Source organism: Theropithecus gelada, chromosome 19 (assembly GCF_003255815.1).
Source record: "Theropithecus gelada isolate Dixy chromosome 19, Tgel_1.0, whole genome shotgun sequence".
NCBI lineage: Eukaryota > Metazoa > Chordata > Mammalia > Primates > Cercopithecidae > Theropithecus > Theropithecus gelada.
Window position 1 is genome coordinate 44,231,868 of NC_037687.1, and position 21,026 is coordinate 44,252,893.

The following is a 21,026-nucleotide window of genomic DNA, read 5'->3' on the forward strand; positions in this document are numbered from 1 at the left end:
GCTTGGAGCGGGGAAAGGGTGAGTGGTGTTGGGGTGCAAGCACTAGTTTTAATTCCTTGACGATCCCTTGCACTGGGAGGACACACAGCACAGTAAGCCCTTTTCGGAGTCTGAGTCTTCTCTTTAAGGGGACACAGCAGATATACTCTCATGATTGGGTCTGATTCCTTTACAAGTCCCGACACAGGGCAGGCACACAGTAGGCCCTATGGCCTTTGGGTTTAGTTTCTTTGCCTCTCTCATCACAGGGCGGGCACATGGCAGGCTCCCTAAGGGTCTGGGTCTCCTTTGGTCATTGCCCAGCACTGGAGGTAGGTGATTCGTTATCCCAAAACTAACCACGGAGGTGGGTGGTCCGCGAAGACTGCGGAGGGAGTGAAGGCTGAGTCGAGAGGCGGGGCCTAAGGGGGCGGGACCCGGGAAACTGACAGCGAGGGGCGGGGCTTAGGGACCTAGGCGCTTAAGAGACTTGGGGCTGGTGGCCCGCACTCCAGGGTCTTCGGGGAGGAGAGGACTAAGGCACTACAGTCTTTTAGGGAGCAAGGATCCAGGCTCCTGGATTATGTGAGAGGAAAGAGATGAAGGCCCAGACGCCTGGGGTCTCCAAGGTGGGGAGGCCAAATTCCAACATGTGGAGCTGCACACTTAGGCTCCCTAGCGCGTGTAGTCAGTATCAGCGGGAAGAATGCAGCAGAGGAGCACGCGCCAAGAGGTCTGACCGGTAATTTTTATTGTGTCTCTGCTCCCCTTCCGCCCCCCGCACAGTTCGGATAGGCTAGGCTGGGCACTCGGCCCCCGAAACGGTAGGTGTACTTGCGCCCCCCGCTCTTGCGCACGATGTCGCGGCGATAGTAGTAGCGCAGGCCTCGGCTCAGCTTCTCGTAATTCATGCCCGGCTTTCTCTTGCGCTCGCCCCACAGCCTAGCCACCTAGGACAGAGGCCGGGCTCGGTCGGAGTGGGAAGGGGCGGGGCTTGGCAATAGTTGGGCGGGCCGGGCCTGGGGACGGTGTGCAGTGCAGACCTGGGCGAGGCCCCGCGGAGCCGGGTGGAGACTGGGTTGGCTGAGGCAGAAATCCAGGCGGGAGATTGGGTTTGAGAAGGGTTGGGCGGGGCCCCGAGTGGGCCGGGGAGGGGCGGGGCCAAGGCCTAGGCGATTGAACCTAGCCCTTGGGCGGGGCTAAATTGAACTAGAGGAAACGGAGCAGGACTTGGCTGGGCGGGGGAGCTGCCCCACCTCTTTGGGGTCGCACAGCTGGAACTCGCGGCTGTTGCCAGTCCAACGGATGCAGCTGCTACGCGCCCCGTCGTGCAGCAGCTCCAGGAGGAACTGCCACAGCTGAATGGGACCTGCGGGATGAAGGGAGGGGCACACTCAGTCTTCCCGGCCCTAGATCACACCACTTAAATGATCTAGAGGTCCAGGTCCTCCCAACTCGGGATCCAGGAGTCTGGATCCTCCCCTTCTCTGAGATCCACGAGTTCAAATCCCTCTATATAGGGGACCCAACAGTCAGTCTTGGAGACTCAAGCGTCCAGGGCCCCAGTCTCAGAGATTTAGGAGTTTGGCCTCCCCATCTCGGAGACCCAGGAGTCTGGGCCTTCATCGCTTTCGTTTTATATAATCCAACAGCCTGGGTCCTCCTCACCCTCTTGGTCTCTATAAGACTACCAGTGTCTTAGCCCTCTGGAGGAGAGGAGTGCGGGCCACCGGCCCCTCCTCGCTCGAGTCCATGGTCTCTAAACCCCGCCCCCTCGCTGTCAGTCTCTCGGGCTCCGCCCCCTTAGGTGCCTGGGTCCCAGCTCAAGACTCCAGCTTCGCCCTCCCTGCAGTCTTTGTGGTCTTCTCACCTCGGTGGTTAGTTTTGGGGCATCGAGCCAAACTGGCACGGTCCGACTGCGGGCTCGGTCCGGAGGAAATGGTGAGAGCTGAACTTTGGTACCCTTTCAAAGAGGTGGTGCCATCCGCACGCAGCCCCGGGTTCCAGGACGTGGTACAGTCCGGGCCCTCGGGCCCGCCCCAAGAAATGGTACAGTCCGTGCGCGGCTCCCCGCCCAGGCTACTGCCCCAGTAGGTGATGTCGTCGGGGCCCACAGAACAGTCCCAGGTGGTGTTGCTCCCGGCGGCCTGGGCGCGCGACCACAAGGTGGCCCCTCCCTCCGCGGGGATGCAGTTGTGGCCCGCGGCGCTTTCGGAGCCGGCAGCAGGGGCGGGGCCCGGGCCGGGAGGGGCGGGGCCCAGCGTCTGCGAGGCGCCACTCCAAGAGTCCCAGGCTGTGCACGCCACGTCTGTCCAGTCCCCCGACCACGGAAGAGCCTGAGGGTCGGGCTCTGTGAGGAGTAACGGACCCTGAGTGAGGGGAGCCCAGGTGCACCCTCAAAAACTCTAGGGGTCTAAGCTCTCAGCCCTGGCACTTGGGGCCGGGCTGTCCCTGATCCAGGCCATGCCACCTTGAGAGCGCAGGTGTTCTCAGTCCTCAAAGATCAGGGAGTCTACACCTCCAGCCCTGGTGCCTCGGGACCCCAGTCCCCTCCTCCCACCGCCTCTCCCCACACTCACCCGCCCCCCATGGAACTTCTGGGTGCAGTAACGCGGAGCCCCAGTCCAGCTGTGGAAAGCTTGTCAGGGATGAGCTTGTACCTGAGTTTATGGAGGAGTGTGAGCAATGACAGAGAACCCTCAACTACCCACCCTCTGGTCTTTACTTGTCAGGGACTGGGAGTTATGACCCCCCAGCCCCTATTTCAGCACCCCGCGCCCCCTTTTCCTTCATCCTCAGGGAGTCAAGCACGCGGCCCCTCCCCACCCAGTCCCAGGAGCCTAGGCACGCCCCCCTCCTCCCTTTTCCCTAGGATTCCACCCTCCCGCTTCTTTTCCAGCACTCAGGGGTCCCAGCCCGCAGCCACCTTTCCAGCATGTCTCTGCTGTCGCTGTCGGCGTGTCCCCTTGGAGTGCCACATCAGGGACATAGAAGCCTAATTCGGCTCCTTCTGCAGGCGATAAGGGTTTAGGGTTAGCAGAGGCCCCACCTGGACACCCTCCCCACACACGTTGTGGCAGCCCCGGCAGCCTACCCAGCCCTGGCAGCCTACCCAGCCCTGCCAGCTTGTTCCCTGGAGGCACTTCCTGTGGGGATGCCTCATCCCAGTTCCACAGGTCCATGGATGCGATGCCTTCTGAGTGTTCTGGGTCGGGAAAAGTCCAGATGGCAATGGGTGAGCTGGTGACACTTGGAGGCCCTGGAGTCTGGGCCCCAGCCCTGGCTTCCCTCACAGCCAGGAGTCCAGGCCTCCGCTCCCTCCTTCCCCAGGAGCCTAGAATCTTGGTCCCGGGAGTGAGGGACCCCAGCTCTCTTCCTCTCTCAGACCCAGGAGTCCAGGCCCCCGGCCTCTTGGGAGTCTAGTCCCCAGGTCCTTCCTAACCCAGACACCCAGGCATTTAGTCCTCAGTTCATGGCTCACCTCTGGCGTGTTCCTCTGCCCCCAGCCGGGGGTCTCAGCCCCATTTCATACCATGCACCCCCTCCCCCAAGGGCCCGGGCAAGGGGGAATTTTCCGAGACGTCAGAGCAGGGGTCGCAGCCAGGCTCAAGTTGCAGGGGCAGGGGCGGGGCCGAGCCGCGACCCCCGCCTCGGGGATGGGTGCTGGCCTCTGGGGCTGCCCTGCTGCAGGGGTGGCGTGGGCTTGGAGCGGGGCTTGGGGAACAGCGGGCTGGGTGAGGGCGGGGCGGAGGCTGGAGAAGTTTACGGGGTGATGGGGGCGGGGCGGGGGACTTGGTGAACAGGCTCTCTGCCTCAGGGTCTTGATCCTGCGACATGGGGGGAGTGAGGGAAGAGGGTCTGGGGTCAGCTGGGCTGAGCTGGGCTTATCTGCAACAGGAAGAGGGATTTCCGGCCAGATTCTCCCACCCGCCCCCAGCGTCAGCTGACGTCACAATCGGCAGAGTAACTGCAGGGGGTGGAGCAGAAGTGAAAGCCGACCCAATCCCCCACCGGGCCCCTGGGGGCTGCTTCCCAGGAGTGCCAATCATAACAATATTGACAAAAACAATTTCAACAATAACGATAGTAGCAATAACAGCCAACATTAAATGAGGGCTCATTGTGTGAAACCAACTGTGCCATGCGCCTTCATTGCATCCTTCTATGAGGCAAGTACAATACATACTTTCCTTTGATGAAGGGGGAAATTAAGGCAGACATCTTCCCACTGCCCTTCTCCAGACCCCATGCCTTCCGTGCTGTAATAGTTTAGGACAATTGGGGAAATTGGAGTATGAACTGAATATGAAATATCATAGAATTATTTTCTTAGGTTTGATAATGGTATTCAGGATGAAATATCATTTAGGAAATGAACTCAGAGATGAAATGTTTTTTTTTGTTTGTTTTTTTTTGTTTTTTTTTTTGAGACGGAGTTTCGCTCTGTCGCCCAGGCTGGAGTGCAGTGGCCAGATCTCAGCTCACTACAAGCTCCGCTTCCCGGGTTCATGCCATTCTCCTGCCTCAGCCTCCCAAGTAGCTGGGACCACAGGCGCCCGCCACCTTGCCCGGCTAGTTTTTTTGTACTTTTTAGTAGAGACGGGGTTTCACCATATTAACCAGGATGGTCTCGATCTCCTGACCTCGTGATCCGCCCGTCTCGGCCTCCCAAAGTGCTGGGATTACAGGCATGAGCCACCGCGCCCGGCCCGAGATAAAATGTTATAATGTCTGTAACTCGTGGTTGGGTGCGGTGACTCACACCTGTAATCCCAGCCCTTTGGGAGGCTGAGGCAGGTGGATCATCTGAGGTCAGGAGTTCGAGATCAGCCTGTCCAATATGGTGAAACCCCGTCTCTACTAAAAATACAAAAAAATTATCCGGGCGTGGTGGCGGGTGCTTGTAATCCCAGCTACTTGGGAGGCTGAGGCAGGAGAATTACTAGAACCCGGCAGGTGGAGACTGCAGTGAGCCGAGATCGCGCCATTGCACTCCAGCCTGGGGAACAAGAGTGAAACTTCATCTCAAAAAAAAAAAAAGTCTGTAACTTGCTCAAATAATTCAGCAAAAAACAACAACAAAAAAAACCCAGCTATACATGTAACATATACATACATACATGAAATATTTAGGACATGCCTAAACTATAAAATAGTTCATTTAAATTCAATAACTGGGTGTCCTGTATATATATATATATAATATTTTTCCTTGCTCTGTAACCCAGGCTGGAGTGCAGTGGTACCATCTCAGCTCACTGCAACCTCCACCTCCCGGGTTCAAGCAATTCTGTTGCCTCAGCCTTCCAAGTAGCTGGGATTACAGGCAAGTGCCACCACGCCCAGCTAATTTTTTTGTATTTTTAGTAGAGACGGGGTTTCACCATGTTGGCCAGGCTGTTCTCAAACTCCTGACCTCAGGTGATAGGCCCGCCTCGGCCTCCCAGAGTGCTGGGATTACAGGCGTGAGCCACCGTGCCCCGCAAGTGTCCTATATTTTTATTCGCTAAGTCTGCAACCCTTAACCCAGGTAACTTGGCTTCAGACTGTGCCCATCGTGCTATAGTTTTTTGTTTGTTTTTGTTTTTTGTTTTTGAGACAGTCTTGCTCTGTCGCCCAGGCTGGAGTGCAGTGGTGTGATCGCAGCTCACTACAAGCTCCGCCTCCCGGGTGGGCATTCTCCTGCCTCAGCCTCCTGAGTAGCTGGGACTACAGGCACCCGCCACCACGCCTGGCTAATTTTTTTGTATTTTTAGTAGAGACGGGGTTTCACCATGTTAGCCAGGATGGTCTTGATCTGCTGACCTCGTGATCCGCCCATCTCGGCCTCCCAAAGTGCTGGGATTACAGGCTTGCCACTGCGCCCAGCCTTTTTTTTTTTTTTTTAAGAGATAGAGTCTCTCTGTCACCCAGGCTGGAGTGCAGTGGCACGATCTCAGCTCTCTGCAACCTCTGCCTCTCAGGCTCAAGTGATTTTCCTGCCTCAGTCTCCCAAGTAGCTGGAATTACATGTGCACACCACCATGCCCGGCTAATTCTTTTTTTTTTTTGACAGGGAGTCTCGATCTGCAACCTCTGCCTCCCAGGTTCAGGTGATTCTTCTGCCTCAGCCTCCCGAGTAGCTGGGATTACAGGTGCCCGCCACCACGCCTGGCTAGTTTTTGCATTTTTAGTAGAGACAGGGTTTCACCATGTTGGCCAGGCTGGTCTTGAACTCCTGACCTCAAGTGATCCACCTGCCTCAGCCTCTCAAAGTGCTGGGATTACAGGCGTGAGCCACCATTTTTTGCATTTTTAGCCTAATTTTTGCATTTTTAGTAGAGATGGGGTTTTGCCATGTTGGCCAGGCTGGTCTCAAACTCCTGGCCTCAAGCTATCCACCTGCCTTAGCCTTAGTGCTGGAATCAGAAGCATGAGCCACCGTGCCCAGCCCATCCTGCTGTATTTTAATAAGTACGTAATATTTACCATTAAAAATAACTTTTGCATATAGGCATCTTTCAATCCCCACGCAGCCTGTTGATCATTAACTACTTGCTGTTCTGGAGATCGGGGGGCACTGCTCCTCCTTCCATTTTACAGAAAGTAAACTGGGCTCCATGGGGTCCCATGGGGTGGGAGTGGGACTGGGATGGAATCAGTGTGGGGTGAGCCACAGAGCCCTGGAGCATCACTGGTCCCTCTATCCATCCAGTGCGGGGGCCTGAAGGGAGTCCTGGCTTCCTGTCCTTGAAGCTGGCCTCTTGTCTGACTGTCTTTCCATGTCTCCCTGCCCTCTTTCTTCAGGTTGGCATCTCTAAAGCTGGGTCTCTGTTGCCATGGGCCTGACTCCAGTGAGGCTTTGTCACCCAGTCTCTTCTGACATCTCTGTCCCTCCCCATCTGTCTTTGAGTGTTCCTATCTCATCTCCTTGTCTGTCTCCATCTGTCTCTTGGTTTTCTCCCCGTCTCCCTTCCCACTGCAGTCTCTGATGGTTCTCATCTCTGCCTGAGCCTCCTGCTCACAGCGCCATCTCTACCTCCACCTGCCACATTCTATGTGTGTCTCTCCCTGTTCTCAGGAAGACTCACGTACATTAAAAAGAAAAAAAGATAAAACATTTAGGGGGTACAAGTGCAGATTCCTTACTGGATACATGTCACGGTGAGGCCTGGGCCTTTAGTGCACCCGAATAGTGAACAACGTACCCAACTGGTAACCGTTCAGTTTCCCCTACGCTCCCGCCTTTTGGAGTCTGCAGTGCCTGTTGCCCCACTCTGCATGTCCACCTGTACCTACTGTTCTGCTCCCACTCGGAAGTGAGAATCACATGCATTTGGAAGCGTCCTTTCTGGAGCCATCCTCTCTTCCTATCTCCTCCCATGCCCCTATACTTGCAGTGATCACAAGGGGGGTCGGGGTAGGAAAGACTAGTGATGGGGGGAAGGGGCTTTGAGGATCCTGGGGCTGGGTGGTCTGGCCCAGGTGGCAGGGGGCTAAAGGGCACTTCCTGCCAGGGAGGGAGGCTCTCAGCCTCTGACCGAACTGGAAAATGTGACGTCAGAGAGGGGGCAGTAAGGCAGGGAAGACAGGAACAGGAGAAATTCGACACCTCTCCTGGGGGACCTCCATCCCTGAGAGGCCTTGGTATTGTCCATCCCCCGACTTATGCCCCACAAAGTCCTGCCCAACCTGCTCCCTCCTAATGGAGGGTTCTGATGGCTGTGTCCCTGGGAGACCCCCCTCTCCTCCCCATACTCAGACCCTGCCATCTCCCTCCTCTGGCTTGGTCCCTGCCCCAGCCTCCTTCCAGACTTCCAGCCACAGTGGTGGTCGCAGGGCTTTTTTTTTTTTTTTTTTTTGAGACGGTCTCACTCTGTCACCAAGGCTGGAGTGCAGTGGCGCGATCTGGGCTCACTGCAACCTTTTACGGGGTTCAAGCGATTCTCCTGCTTCAGCCCTCCCAAGTAGCTGGGACTACATGTGCCCACCACCATACCCAACTAATTTTTGTATTTTTCAGTAGGGATGGGGTTTCACTATGTTGGCCAGGCTGGTCTTGAACTCGTGACCTCAAGTGATCTGCGTGCCTTGGCCTCCCAAATTGCTGGGATTACAGGCCTGCGCCACCGCGCCCAGTACACATCTGTGCTGCCTAGGACCTTGCTGCTGCTTGAATTTCCTCAGCTTTTTGGGGTTTGCTGCTGCCTTCTACATAAAGCTTAAGCTCTCAGCCTGGCATTCAAGTCCCTGAACAGACACCTCTTCAGATAGGCAGAGGCCAGCTTGGAGCTGGGAAAAGAGGGGGACAGACCCCGAGTCTCTGTTCTCTCTCTCCATCTGTGGGTCTCTCCTCCTTTTTCATTTCCCAGCTTCAAAGGAAAGAACAGAGACCAAAAGGGATATAGAGGCTTAGAGACAAGAAATGGAGGGGTACCCACAGAGACAGAGATGCAGAGGTGCCCACCGAGACTTAGAGCACGGCGAGCTGGCTGGGCGTGGCAGACTGGAGAAGCTGGAAAGCCTGAGGAGACTTGGGGGTGGACAGTTCCTTCAGGAAGGGCCCCCTCACCCACAGGTCACTGCCCTGGGTGCCCCCATCCTGCCCTGACCACTCTGGGCTCTTACTGTCAGGGCATTGAGCCTATTTTCTGCCACTGGACCTTGAGCTCTAAGGGTGCAAGGCCCAGGACTTTTAGTCACCATTGTGTCCCCAAGCACTGTTCAGACCCTTGGTGAGTCTGCTGGATGGAGGGCCTAGAAGGCTGTGAGCTCCAGAAGGGAAGGGCCTAGAAGATCTCCTACCTTAGTGCTGAGAACACAGGAGGTAGCCAGGACACAGGTGTGGGCCTCAGCTTGGCTCAACCCTTGCCACTGGCGCCCCCTTTCTCCTCTGGAGTGGGCGGCACTCGGCATGTGTGGAAGAGGTTTGAAGAGGGAATGGGTGCACAGGAAGGGCTCAGAAGCCCCTGCCTGGGTGTTTGTCTGGGTAAACTCTCAAGGCTCCCCGCCATTTCCACGTGTGGGGAAGCCAAGCCCTGTTCCCCACAGCGTGCTTCCATGCCCAGCCAGGGGTGGAAATGAACATAAATTTATTGAAACTGGTTTTGGGGCAGGGGATGCGTGGACAGCTGGGGGTTTTCCAAAGAGAACTGAGGAAGGAGCCAGCGCCCGGCCAGGTGGGAGCGGGTGCCTGGCCACAGACCCTATCTCAGGCCCAGCTTCTTCTTTTCCTTCTGCTTCTTGCGGACCACGTCCAGATTCCGGTCCTTCCACATACTCTTGCGAAGCTTGATGGGGCGCGAGCCCACATACTTCCCTGTGGAGACAGAGGGTTCAAGGCAGGCTTGGTCAGGCTTAGGTCAGCGCGTGCCATGCCCGCAGTCCCCAGGGGAGGCCACACCCACCATTCATCTCACGCATGGCGCGCACGTAGTCGCTGGGGTCCTTGAAGCTGACGAAGCCGTAGCCCTTGGTCTTGCCTGTGCGCTTGTCACGGATCACCTTGGCCTTAAGGAAGGATGGGAAGCGGCTGAAGGCGCGTGCCAAGATGTCATCGTTCACCTCATTGCCCAGATCCCCACAGAAGATCCGGAAGTCATCTGGGGATGGGGGAGAGATGACGTCAGAGGATGCAGAGGCCTTGCCCGGTGTCTACCTTGTCTGAATGACCCCACCTTTTCGGAGGTATCCCGTCTCTGCCTAGGGACCTCTTAGTAATAATGGTCAACACCTACTGACCCTGCGCTAGGAGCTCGGCCGGGCACCTGGAGGGGTGTTTTCCATTTCTGGCACTCCCAACCATGCTTTTACACTGAGGCACAGAGAGGTCAAGTCACTGCTCTAAGTGACACAAGCAGGAAGTGGTGGAGTTGGGACAAGAGCTCAGGCATCTGGCTTGAGTTCTTACTTTTAACCTTGAACTGCACTGCCCTCCCCACCCCAGGGCCACCTCACTCATTCCCGTAGTAACACCCCTAACTCTGCCCCAGCCCTGGCCTTTCCTCTGAGCCTCGGCATCCCTTGGTCCCCTGGGCCCGTCACCCACTGGCTGCCCGTCATGGCACCTCAGGAACATGGGCTTCATCTTTCCTCAGCCCTGCTTCCCCTGCAAAGCCTGCCCTAACTCCCCCTTGAGACCTGGACATGCTGCCTGCTGCTCTGCCACGGCTGCACCCAGCTGACATTCTCACGCTGCCTCTGAGTGGGGCCTGTGCTTCCACTGAACATGCTCTGTCCCAAAGAATCCCTGTCTCCACAAGAGAGGGGAGGAGGCAGATGAGGCTTAAAAGGCTAAGTGAGCCAAATGCAGTGGCTCACGCCTGTGATCCCAGCACTTTGGGAGGCCAAGGGAGGCAGACCACTTGAGCTCGAGAGTTCAAGACCAGCCTGACCAACATGGTAAAACCCCATCTCTACCAAAAAATACAAAAATTAGCTAGGTGTGGTGATGGGTGCCTGTGATCCCGGCTACTCGGAAGGCTGAGGTGGGAGAACTGCTTGAACCCAGGAGGTGGAGGTTGCAGTGAACCAAGATTACACCACTGCACTCTAACCTGGGTGACAGTGTGAGACTCTGTCTCAAAAAAAAGAAAAAAAAAAAAAGAAGAAAAACAAAAAAAACAGGCTAAGTGACTTGCCCAAGGTCACAGAGCTAGGGTCTTCTCTGGGCCAGGTGGACGGTCCCAGGAGAGGGGACGGAAGTCAAACACTAAGGCAGGAGGGGTCTATCTCCTTCCTCGGCCATTGCTGCGGCTGCCCCATGGTGTCTGTGATTTGGGACACTCTAAGCAGAAGTTAAGTGATGCCAGAAGCAAACAACTGGCCAAACTCAGAAGGTGGGACCTTGTACATGACAACTGCCCTGGACACTTCAAAAAATATATACAAAACAACGAAGTAGGAAAGAGACCGTTCTTATTAAAATATAATCAGGGCCGGGTGTGTATATGGTTTGTTTTTAGTTTAGTCATTTGAAGCAAGTTTTAAGTGATCACTTCTAAATCTCTCAATATTTATCTCCTAAGAAAAGAGATATTTTGGCCAGGCACGGTTGCTCATGCCTGTAATCCCAGCACTTTGGGAGGTGGAGGCAGGCGGATCACGATGTCAGGAGTTCGAGACCAGCCTGGCCAGCATGGTGAAACCCCGTCTCTACTAAAAATATAAAAAAACTTAGCCAAGCATGGTGGCGCGCGCCTGTAGCCCCAGCTACTTGGGAGGCTGGGGCAGGACGATTATTTCAACCAGGCAGGTGGAGGCTGCAGTGAGCCGAGATAGAGCCACTGCACTCCAGCCTGGGTGATGGAGTGAGACTCCATCTCAGAAAAAAAAAAAAACCAAAAAACCAAAAAGATATAATTGAGGGACATAAAACTGCATGCATGTTGATTCAGGGCAAAAATATTAATAGTTCTAACAGAGTTTTGGGACACCTAGGGAAATACGAATATAAACTAAAAATAAGATACTGAAGAATTAATTTTCTTAGAGTTGATAATGGTCTTATGATATGCAAAAAGTATCTCATATCTTTCCTTTTTTTTTTTTGTTTTGAGATGGAGTCTCGTTCTATTGCCAGGCTGGAGTGCAGTGGCCTGATCTCGGCTCACTGCAACCTCCGCCTCCCGGGTTCAGGCGATACTCCTGTCTCAGCCAACCAAGTAGCTGGGATTATAGGTGCCTCCCACCATGCCTGGCTAATTTTTTTGTATTTTCAGTAGAGACGGGGTTCCACCAAGTTGGCCAGGCTGGTCTTGAACTCCTGACCTCAAGTGAGCCACCTGCCTCCGCCTCCCAAAGTGCTGGGATTACAGGTGTGAGCCACCGTGCCTGGCCAAAGTGTCTCTTTTCTTAGGAGATAAATACTGAGATATTTAGAAGTGATTACTTCACTTATAACTTGCTTCAAATGACTGAGCTAAAAACAAAGAAACCATATACGTACACAAAGAGGAAAAAAGTGAACACAGCAAAATGTTAATTGCAGAATCTAGGTGGTGGGCAGACGGCTGTTTACTGCGCCATTCTTTGTTTAAAATTTTTCCCGGCCAGGCGCAGCAGCTCATGCCTGTAATCCCAGCACTTTGGGAGCCTGAGGCAGGACAATCACTTGAACCTGGGGGGCGGAGGCTGCAGTGAGCCGAGATTGTGCTACTGTACTCCAGTCTGGGCAACTGAGTGAGACTTCATCTCATAAAAAAAAAAATATATAAATTTTTTTTTTCTAAGAGTTGGGAAAAAAAAGAATGCTCTCTGAAGCCAGGCACCTCATGAGTAAAACGGGCTGCAAAGCCCCATGTCCCTGTCACCTCCACTGAGCTCTGGCCCATGGCTGGGTGAGGAACCAGTCCCTGAGCCACAGCCTCCCCTCCCCAAGGTGGGCTAACAACAGCGCCCACCCTACTGAGAGAGGTGGAGTTACCAGGTTCACCCTCCCAGTCTGCATCCCAAGGACAGCAGCCTGGTCTGACCTTGGCTGAGCCATGCCTGACCTCGAGCTTCAGCAGCTTACCTGCATCCCACTCCAGCAGGCTGGGGTCCTCCCAGCTGCTCCCTGCTGCTGTGCGAATGCAGCGTTTCAATTTCTCTGGCTTCCCCTTCTTCTTGTCTTCACCCAGGGGCTCTGGGACCTGCAGAGGAAAGGGGAGGGATGCAAAGGGCTTGGTATTGGGGTCTCCCACTGTCCGCTGGTCCCTGGCCCTCTTGCCACCACAGTAAGGGCTGGATGTGCTTCTGGATGTGGGACACATGTGTCCGCCTCCCTCCCCCAGGTCCTCCTGCTGCCCGGTCCGTCTGTGTGGAAGTTCCTGGGCCCCTGTCTGCCCCTTGTCCCCTCTGTCCCCTCACCACTAGGCTCCCTGCTTACCTCAAGAGCCATGAGGCCAGGGGGTGGCTCTGGCCGAGGGGGCCGGGGCCGAGGACGCAGGGACAGGAGTTCAGGAATGCGCAGTGGGGGCAGAAGGCCGCGGACGACCTCCAGCGGGAGGGGCAGGGGCTCAGGCTCGGGCAAGGGCATGGCCAGGGCCAGAGGCAGGCTGGGCCCGATGACTGCAGGGCCAGCTGGGGCAGCTCCTGCCCCCACGGCCACAGCTGCACTAGCCTCCTCCAGCCCAGCCGCTGCCGCCACCACTGCCTCTTCCTTCTCTTTCAGGCCCAACCCCAGGCCTAGGCCCAGCTCTCGGGGTGCTGCTGGTTCTTCCTGTGGGTAAGAGGAGAGCATGAGGGGGGCTGGCTCACAGGCTCAGACCTTACTCTCATCCCCATTCCATCCAACAAAGCAAGGGCCTGGAGGCCAGAGAGCAGCCAAGAGACACCCAGGCAGAGTCTCTAGCCAGACAAACACAGAGAAGGAGAAACATAGGCAGAGAGAGACAGCCACAGACAAGAACATCAGGAACAATCAAAAGAGAAATATTCCAATAGCATGTTTCTCTCTGTAATTGCTTCACAAAAGGAGAGAACAGATTTTGCCACAGAAAGACAGATGCAGAAAGAGACAGAGATAAAGGCAGAGTGAGAAGGTAGAGAAACAGAAAGTCAGGGGAGAGGCCAACTCAGACATAGCCCATTGGGCCAGGATGGATGGTCTCCCCGTCCACCGCACGTCTGACCAGTAGTTCCCTGTCCACACTCACCAGAGGGGGCCTCAGCGCAGCCATGGAGCCCAGCGGGGGACCTGGAGCCCGAGCCATTGGTGGCAGCATCATGGGTGGTCCAGGGGGCCCAGGCAGAGGGGGGCCCACGAGGGCCTGGTGAGGGGGCCGTAGGGCCATAGGGCGGGGGCCGGCTGCTGCAGAGGAGAGAGCAGAATCTGTCAGGGTGTTAGTGGGGAGTTCCAGGGCCTGGGGGGAGTTATGTGGCAGGGATGATGACCCTGGCCCCTCACCTGCTCTCTGTAGCACGTGGGGGACGAAGGCTGGACGCAGGATAGGGGCCCTCTGGGGGGCCACAGCTGTGGGAGAGAGAGATGGGGGTGTGTGTCATGGGGGACAGGGGCACTTGGGGCAAGGTGTGTGTGCATGTGTGCGTGTATGTGTGTGCGCACTCTCAGCATACAAGAAATCCTGGAGAAGAGTCTGGGGAGCCCTCCTGGGGAGTCCTGGGGGCCTCTCCCCTGGTTCACTGCATGAAAATTTACCACTGAGGAGCTCCTCCGGCTCAGCCCTGTGGCAGGCAATGCTGGGGACACACCCACAGACCCAGGGTTCTCAGGGAGCTCCTGGTCCAGAGGAGCGAATGGAGACATCACTAGAGAAGGAGAGACAATGGGGACCAGGGCTGGAAGTGGGGAAGCTCAGGCAGCGGGATCAGTGCTAAGAGAGGGGAGCCCTCTGACCCAGCCAGGCCTAGGGAAGGCTTCCTGGAGAAAGGGACCTGTGAGCTGAGACCCGAGGGACAATGAAGTGTTGGGCAAAGGGTGACTGCGAATATTATTGGCAGGGAGAACACTTATAAGCAAAACCTTTCCCTTTTCAGTTTAGTGTAACTGTAATAGAAGAAGCGGGGCTTAGAGAGTGTCATGAGAAGGGCTGAGCGGCCAGCAGACACCCAGGTAGAGCTGTTTTGTTTTGAAAGCACAGCATTCTTGGCTGAACCACGGGTGTCCTCCTGAGGGCACTGGGGAGCCACAGCGGGTTGGAAGCTGGGCAGGGGGAGTAGGTCAGATTTGCATTTTGATCAAAACCATACTAAAAACTAAGAGACATTACAACTTCTCAGAGATCATCAGATTAAAAAGTTTAACAGGGTTTAGGTAACATAAGTAGCATGTTTGGTTTAACAAAGATTATACCAGAATTTTACATCCAAATAAGAACATGCATCCTTTTCATACATATAAGGAAGTAATGTCCTACAAGTTGACAGTGTGAGTAAAGGTTATTTGAAGAACAAAAGGTGGAATGTGGAAAATGGCCTGCGGGGGAGGATGGCTGGAAGATTACAGCTGGGTGACAGTGAGCAGGGAGAGAAGGGACCTTAACAAAAGCACGGCTAGCACATCCCAGAAATGTTCGGGCTGCTGGGGATCTCTCCCTGCAAGAAGCAAGGTCATGTAGGGTTGTGACTGCCAGGGGAAGAGCCTGGTGCTTGTCTCAACAGTCTGTTCATCCCATCAACAGACAGAACATAATGCTTCCTATGTGGCAGGTACTGAGACTTCTGCCCCTCATGGAGCTTGTATTTCAGAGGATGCAAAAGATGATAGCCACAGTCAATAAGAAATGATACAGCTTATTATGAGGTGTTAAGTGCTGTGGCAATTTGGAATTAGGACTGACAGCAGGAGGGTTGGTTTGCAGTGATCAGGTTAAAACAAAATTGACTTGACATCATCAGGAAGGACATGATCAGGTTTGTGCTTTAGGATGACAACATCAAGTTGGGATGAAATGCAAAGGGTGATTTAGAGCAAGGATTCAGGCAAGAGGCTGAAGTCATGTAAACAAGAGTGCCTGATTACATGTGGGGGTCCCTGGCCCCAGACTCACCTGCCCGCCGCAGGAACATGGCTTCTCGAGCCTCTGGACTGTCCAGGTGACTCCGATCACCAGGGCCAAAGCCAACTGTTGGGAGGGAAGAGGCAAGGATGGTGGGAGGAGAGTCCTGGGCACACCTTTTTACCACCCTGCCTGATTGCCCAACCCCCTCACCTTGCCACTCTTTACTTACCGGGGCCTACAAAAGGAGGGCCACCCACCATGGGAGGAACTACTGTGGCTGCAGCAGCTGCCCGGGCCTCCAGAGTCTGCTGGACCTGTCGGGGAAGAGGTCAGGGTGAGGGGCCTGACTCAGCCTTCCCCATCTGCTGAGGCTAGCTCACCCCAAGAGACCAAGAGCTTCATGCTTTATGCTCTGTATGTGACTGGCTATCTCAGGTCTCAGCTACAATGTCACTTCTCGGGGAGGCTTTTGGGATCACACTAGGGCTCTCTGAGCAGCAGCTTCTCTCACCACCTTATTTCATCTTCCCCACAGCACTTAGCACCGACTGCAACTGTGTCCAACCTCCTCCCCATCTAACATGCACAACCTCCATCCAAGCCACCATTAGCTCCTGTCTAGATTACCGTAATAGCCCCTTCCTCCATCTCCTGGCTTCTGCCCTTGTCCTTTACAGTCTATTCCTTTTTTTTGAGACGGAGTCTCGCTCTGTCGCCCAGGCTGGAGTGCAGTGGTGCAAGCTTGGCTCACTGCAACCTCCGCCTCCTGGGTTCAAGTGATTTTCCTGCCTCAGCCTCCTGAGTAGCTGGGATTACAGGAGTCCGCCAACACGCCCGGCTAATTTTTGTATTTTTAGTAGAGATGGGGTTTCACCATGTTGGCCAGGCTGGTCTTGAACTCCTGACCTCGTGATCCACCTGCCTTGGCCTCCCACAGTGCTGGGATTACAGGCAGGAGCAACTGTGCCTGGCTGCCAGGGTTCTTAAAATGGCTGTAAGGCTCTCCAAGATTTGGCCTCACCTCTCTGTCCTTATTTCCTCCCACTTTCCTCTTTGCTCACTCCACTGTCACTGGTCTCCTCGCTCTGTCACCAGTCTCAAGTGCAGTGGTGCAATCTTGGCTCACTGCAACCTCCGCTTCCCAGGTTCAAGTGATTCTCCTGCCTCAGCCTCCCAAGTAGCTGGGACTATAGGCGCGTGCCACCACACCCAGCTAATTTTTGTATTTTTAGTAGAGACGGGGTTTCACCATGTTGGCCAAGATGGACTCGATCTCCTGACCTTGTGATCTGCCTGTCTCAGCCTCCCAAAGTGCTGAGATTACAGGTGTGAGTCACCGCACCCAGCGCCCAGCCTATTCTCAATAATTTCTCTCTTTCTCTACTAGTCATATATAGCTGGCTACTGAGCACCTGAAATGTGACTGAGAATAACGAACTGTTAAATATGAATTTGAAATATATCAGAACATTCTCATCATTGCAGAAAGCTCTACTGGACAACATGCTCTAGAATATAAGCGCCCAAAGGGCAGAAATGTCTCCCTCAGTCATTACTGTGTTCTCAGTGCCTGGCACATAAAATATTTGTCATGCTAATTAGTCAACAAGCTAAAACGTCAACAGCTCTCTGTACACAAACACCTACCGTGTTCGAGGCATTGTGTTCCCTAACTTATATGCCTTAGCTCAGCCGTACCTGCTGGTATGTGTTGGTCGCGATAATTGGACGGATCACAGGAGCCGCTGGGACCTGCATCGCTTCTACCGTGGGGACCGTGGGCACCGTGGGCACCGCAGGCACAGCAGTTGGGATTCCGGGTACTGGAGCCCCCAGAACTTCCTGCTCAAACCTGGAGGAGAAGAACAGACACCAGCGCTCAGGACCTCGTACCAATTTTGTAACTCTGGGTATATCGCGAGGGGACCCTCACCCCTGCCAACCTCTCCCCTATCCCCGCCCCCACAATCCCGAAGGTCCCACTTCCCCATGTTAGAGCCGTATCTCTGGCCTATCGAGGCCTGGAGGCTCCGGGATTCGGTGGCTCTGGCTCTGGGACGACTTTTATTACTCCCTGTCGCGGGCCTTACAGGGCCATCTCCGCCTCCATTTCCTTCAAGCGTTCCTCGCCGCTCTTGCCCGGGATGCCAGCGCCAGGACCCGGGACCACGGGTCCTCCTGCACCCGGGAGTCCCGGGGCTGGCCCCGCCCCAGCCATCGCTGCCGCCGTCGTTGTCGCCGCTACTACTGTCTCAGCTTAGCTGCCGCCGCTGGTTCTGCTGTCTACTCTCAGCCTTCGTCTGGGTGGGCTCCCGAGAATGACGTCCAGCGAAAGCGACGGGCGGTGGCGCATGACGTCATACGTTCGGGCGCGAGAGCCAATGAGATTTTTCCACACCCTCAGGGGACTACAGGCCAATCAGAGTGAGAGAAGGACACAAGAACGCAAGAACCTGGGCCTATGAGAGCACAGCGAAGAGAGGCGGCCCCGCCTTCCTGGGGGACCACGGGCTAATGAGAGCGAAGCAAAGTCAGTTGGGCCCATCCCCAATGTGGAATCTGGACCTTTGAGAACGCACGAAACTTCGGAGGACAGTCCTGTGCTACCGCGGAGCCTGCGCCGGAAGTTTAAAAAGACGCTAAAGTCTGCGTCAACCCCAGGATTGGGCAAGGCTGGGAGGCCTGGGGTCCCCTATCCTGGAGTAGGTTGACACCCGACCTGTGGTTCCCACGAAGACCAAAGACGCCCAGGAGGAAGCGCCTGACCCGGGCTTCCTGGACGACAGCTGAAGACTTTTGAGGAGGCTGTTCAGTGTGGGAGTCAAGGCCCAGAGACTAGTGCAACTCAGAGGAGCACGTCCGTGGGCTTGGTCCCTGTCCTTTCTTGGGCCACAGCTGACCCTTTTTTTTTTTTTTTCTTTTTGTCCCCGTAGCCCTCACAAGTGTTTTATTCTGAGTATTTTCAAACATGCACATTAGGGGGAATAGTATAACGAACTCTTAAGTACCTCTCAAACGCTACCAATATTCAACACGTCTGGATTTCACTTGATCTATACTTCTCTTTGTCACGCGCGTCCGTGTGAAGAGAGCACCAATTGGGCAGACTTTGTGTGGCCAACAAGGCTGTTTATTTCACCTGGGTGCAGGCGGACTGAGTCCGAAAAAGGAGTCAGCAAAGATTGATGGGATTATCATTAGTTCTTACAGGTTTGGGATAGGCGTACAAAGTACATTCTCAAGGGCGGGGAGAATGTTACAAAGTACCTTAAGGACAGGGGAGAATGTTACAAAGTACCTTCTTAAGGGCAGGGGAGAATATTACAAAGTACCTTCTTAAAGGTGGGCGGAGAATATATCGTTTCAGTTAGGGTGGGGTAGGAGCAAATCACAATGGTGGAATGTCATCAGTCAAGGCTATTTTCACTTTCGTGGATCTTCAGTTGCTTCAAGCCATCTGGATGTATACCTGCAGGTCACAGGGGATATGATGGCTTAGCTTGGGCTCAGAGGTCTGACACTCTTATTTTGTATTTTAATTTTAATTTATGTATTTGTTTTGAGACAGTCTCGCTGTCACCCAGGCTGCAGTGCAGGTGCCATCTCAGCTCACTGCAACCTCCACCTCCCGGGTTCAGTCTATTCTCCTGCCCCGGCTTCCGGAGTAGCTGGGATTACAGGCTTGTGCCTCCATGCCTGGCTCATTTTTGTATTTTTAGAGGAGATGGGGTTTCACCATGTTGACCAGGGTGGTCTCGAATTCCTGACCTCAAGTGATCTGTCCACCTCAGCTTCCCAAAGTGCTGGGATTACAGGCGTGAGCCACCATGCCTGGCCTTTTATTTTTGTTATTATTTTTTGAGACAGCCCAATCAACCTTTCCCCTAATAGTTTTAGTAGCCCTTCATCATCATTACTTGTATCCATCACTTAATTAATTCATGGCAAATAGTGGTTTTTGAATTCTAGTATTTTCTCTGAAGTTATTAGTTGTGATTCTTCCATAAATAACCTCTTCATCAGAAATTTGGTTACTTAGGCCGGGCACAGTGGCTCACACCTATAATCCCAGCACTCTGGGAGGCTGAGGCGGGCAGATTATCTGAGGTCAGGAGTTCGAGACCAGATTGGCCAACATGGCGAAACCCGGTCTCTAGTAAAAATACAGAAATTAGCTGGGCATGGTGGCATGCTCCTGTAATCCCAGCTACTTGGGAGGCTGAAGCAGGGGAATCACTTGAACCCAGGAGGCACAGGTTGCAGTGAGCCAAAATCTCACCACTGCCCTCCAGCCTGGGCGACAGCACGAGACCCTGTCTCAAAAAAACAAACAAACAAACAAACAAATTGGTTACTTGTACGTATAAGAAAAATAGAGAACATGCTTCTTTTATTTTATATATAAAATTTTTCAAAATAATGAATGGGTGCCTAGTATTCTTCAAAGGTGATTTCAATGAGGTATATGAGTATCAACATGAACTTACAGATTCAGGCATATTTGATGTGCTTCAAACCACTGTGGTTCTTTTTACTGCTCAACATGCCCCACCTTTGGCCAGTGAGAGCCCTTCAGACTGGCTCCTGAGTTCCTTTGACTTGGCCACAGTAGTCTTGGAGGACTTCTTTGCTTCCTGGCACAAAATATTCTGTACACATTTTGCACATTTCTTGCCCCAGACCTAGAATCAGCTGTTTTCACAAGAGTCCCTAGTTCTTAGTCAGAAATGGCACTTAAGAGATCACAGTCTGTACACTAGTGCTGCTCAGTTACTGGGGTGTCATTATATTTAGACCTTTTCAGGGGACTTAACCAGGGAAATATATATTTTTTAGAAAGAGAAAAATCATGACTTTATTCTGATATTTCCAGTTCATATGAAAGACTACAGGTGTTTACTTCTTTGAGTTTATATTTGTTATCTTTTTTCATTCACACTAAAAATCTCCGTCCCCAATGACATTATATCACTACTTATTTGCTTTAGTATGTAATTTCAAAAAATATAAGGTAGAATCTCAAAATTTAAATGGTCTATTTTATCAAAATAAAAATGCCAGTGTTATTACTAACAATGTGACTACCGTATGAAGATTTTGTTGAGTTCAGTTGAAGGTGGGGGCTGGGAACTGTGATGAGGAGAGAGAGGAGGAGCAGGAACATTAAGGACTGTGCATGGGAAAGCCAACATGGAAAGGCTGGGAAATAGCAACCAGGGGCAGGAGGAAAGCTGGGAGAGTGAAGGGGCTCTGGAGGGCAACAGAGGAGTTGTGTGAGAGATGGACAGCAAGGTTTAAGATCATAAAGCTGCCAAACTTCCAAATTTGAAAACTTACTGCAACACCAGTAAAACTACCATCTGTGCCTGTTTTTCTTCTGGGGTCAGGCAAATTAAATCTAATGTTCACTTAATTTGGGGAAAAAAAATTACCGAGATAGGGGAAACCGTAATCCCAGTAGGCGAAGATTTGGGAGGCAGAGGCGGCAGAATCACATGAGGCCAGGAGTTGGAGAGCAGCCTGGCCAACATGGTAAAGTTCCGACTCTACAAAAAATACAAATATTAGCCAGACATGGTGGCAGGTGCCTGTAATTCCAGCTATTCAGGAGGCTGAGACATGAGA

The 21,026-nt window shown here is 53.6% G+C and overlaps 2 protein-coding genes across 5 annotated transcripts; both read right to left on the reverse strand.

Moving 5' to 3' along the window:
• Positions 1-709: 709 nt before the first annotated feature.
• ETV2 (ETS variant 2) lies at positions 710-3,879 on the reverse strand. Of its 2 annotated transcripts, XM_025368127.1 has the most exons (7): positions 3,461-3,879; positions 3,092-3,184; positions 2,906-2,989; positions 2,559-2,639; positions 1,850-2,329; positions 1,236-1,348; positions 710-929 (listed from the first exon to the last, which is right to left on the reverse strand). In XM_025368127.1, exons 2-7 carry the CDS (start codon positions 3,159-3,161, stop codon positions 729-731), a joined length of 1,029 nt encoding a protein of 342 aa, XP_025223912.1. In that variant the 5' UTR covers positions 3,162-3,184; positions 3,461-3,879; the 3' UTR covers positions 710-728. The 2 variants fall into 2 exon arrangements, with proteins under 2 accessions (XP_025223912.1, XP_025223913.1); XM_025368128.1 differs by lacking the exons at positions 1,850-2,329; positions 2,559-2,639.
• A 5,154-nt stretch (positions 3,880-9,033) lies between these two features.
• Positions 9,034-17,757, reverse strand: RBM42 (RNA binding motif protein 42). Of its 3 annotated transcripts, XM_025367908.1 has the most exons (10): positions 17,492-17,757; positions 17,100-17,253; positions 15,631-15,715; positions 15,450-15,524; positions 13,847-13,912; positions 13,596-13,771; positions 12,827-13,159; positions 12,473-12,590; positions 9,366-9,560; positions 9,034-9,277 (listed from the first exon to the last, which is right to left on the reverse strand). In XM_025367908.1, exons 1-10 carry the CDS (start codon positions 17,617-17,619, stop codon positions 9,165-9,167), a joined length of 1,443 nt encoding a protein of 480 aa, XP_025223693.1. In that variant the 5' UTR covers positions 17,620-17,757; the 3' UTR covers positions 9,034-9,164. The 3 variants fall into 3 exon arrangements, with proteins under 3 accessions (XP_025223693.1, XP_025223694.1, XP_025223695.1); XM_025367909.1 differs by lacking the exon at positions 13,847-13,912 and having other exon boundaries at positions 13,596-13,750; XM_025367910.1 differs by lacking the exon at positions 13,847-13,912 and having other exon boundaries at positions 13,596-13,747; positions 17,492-17,754.
• Positions 17,758-21,026: the final 3,269 nt, after the last annotated feature.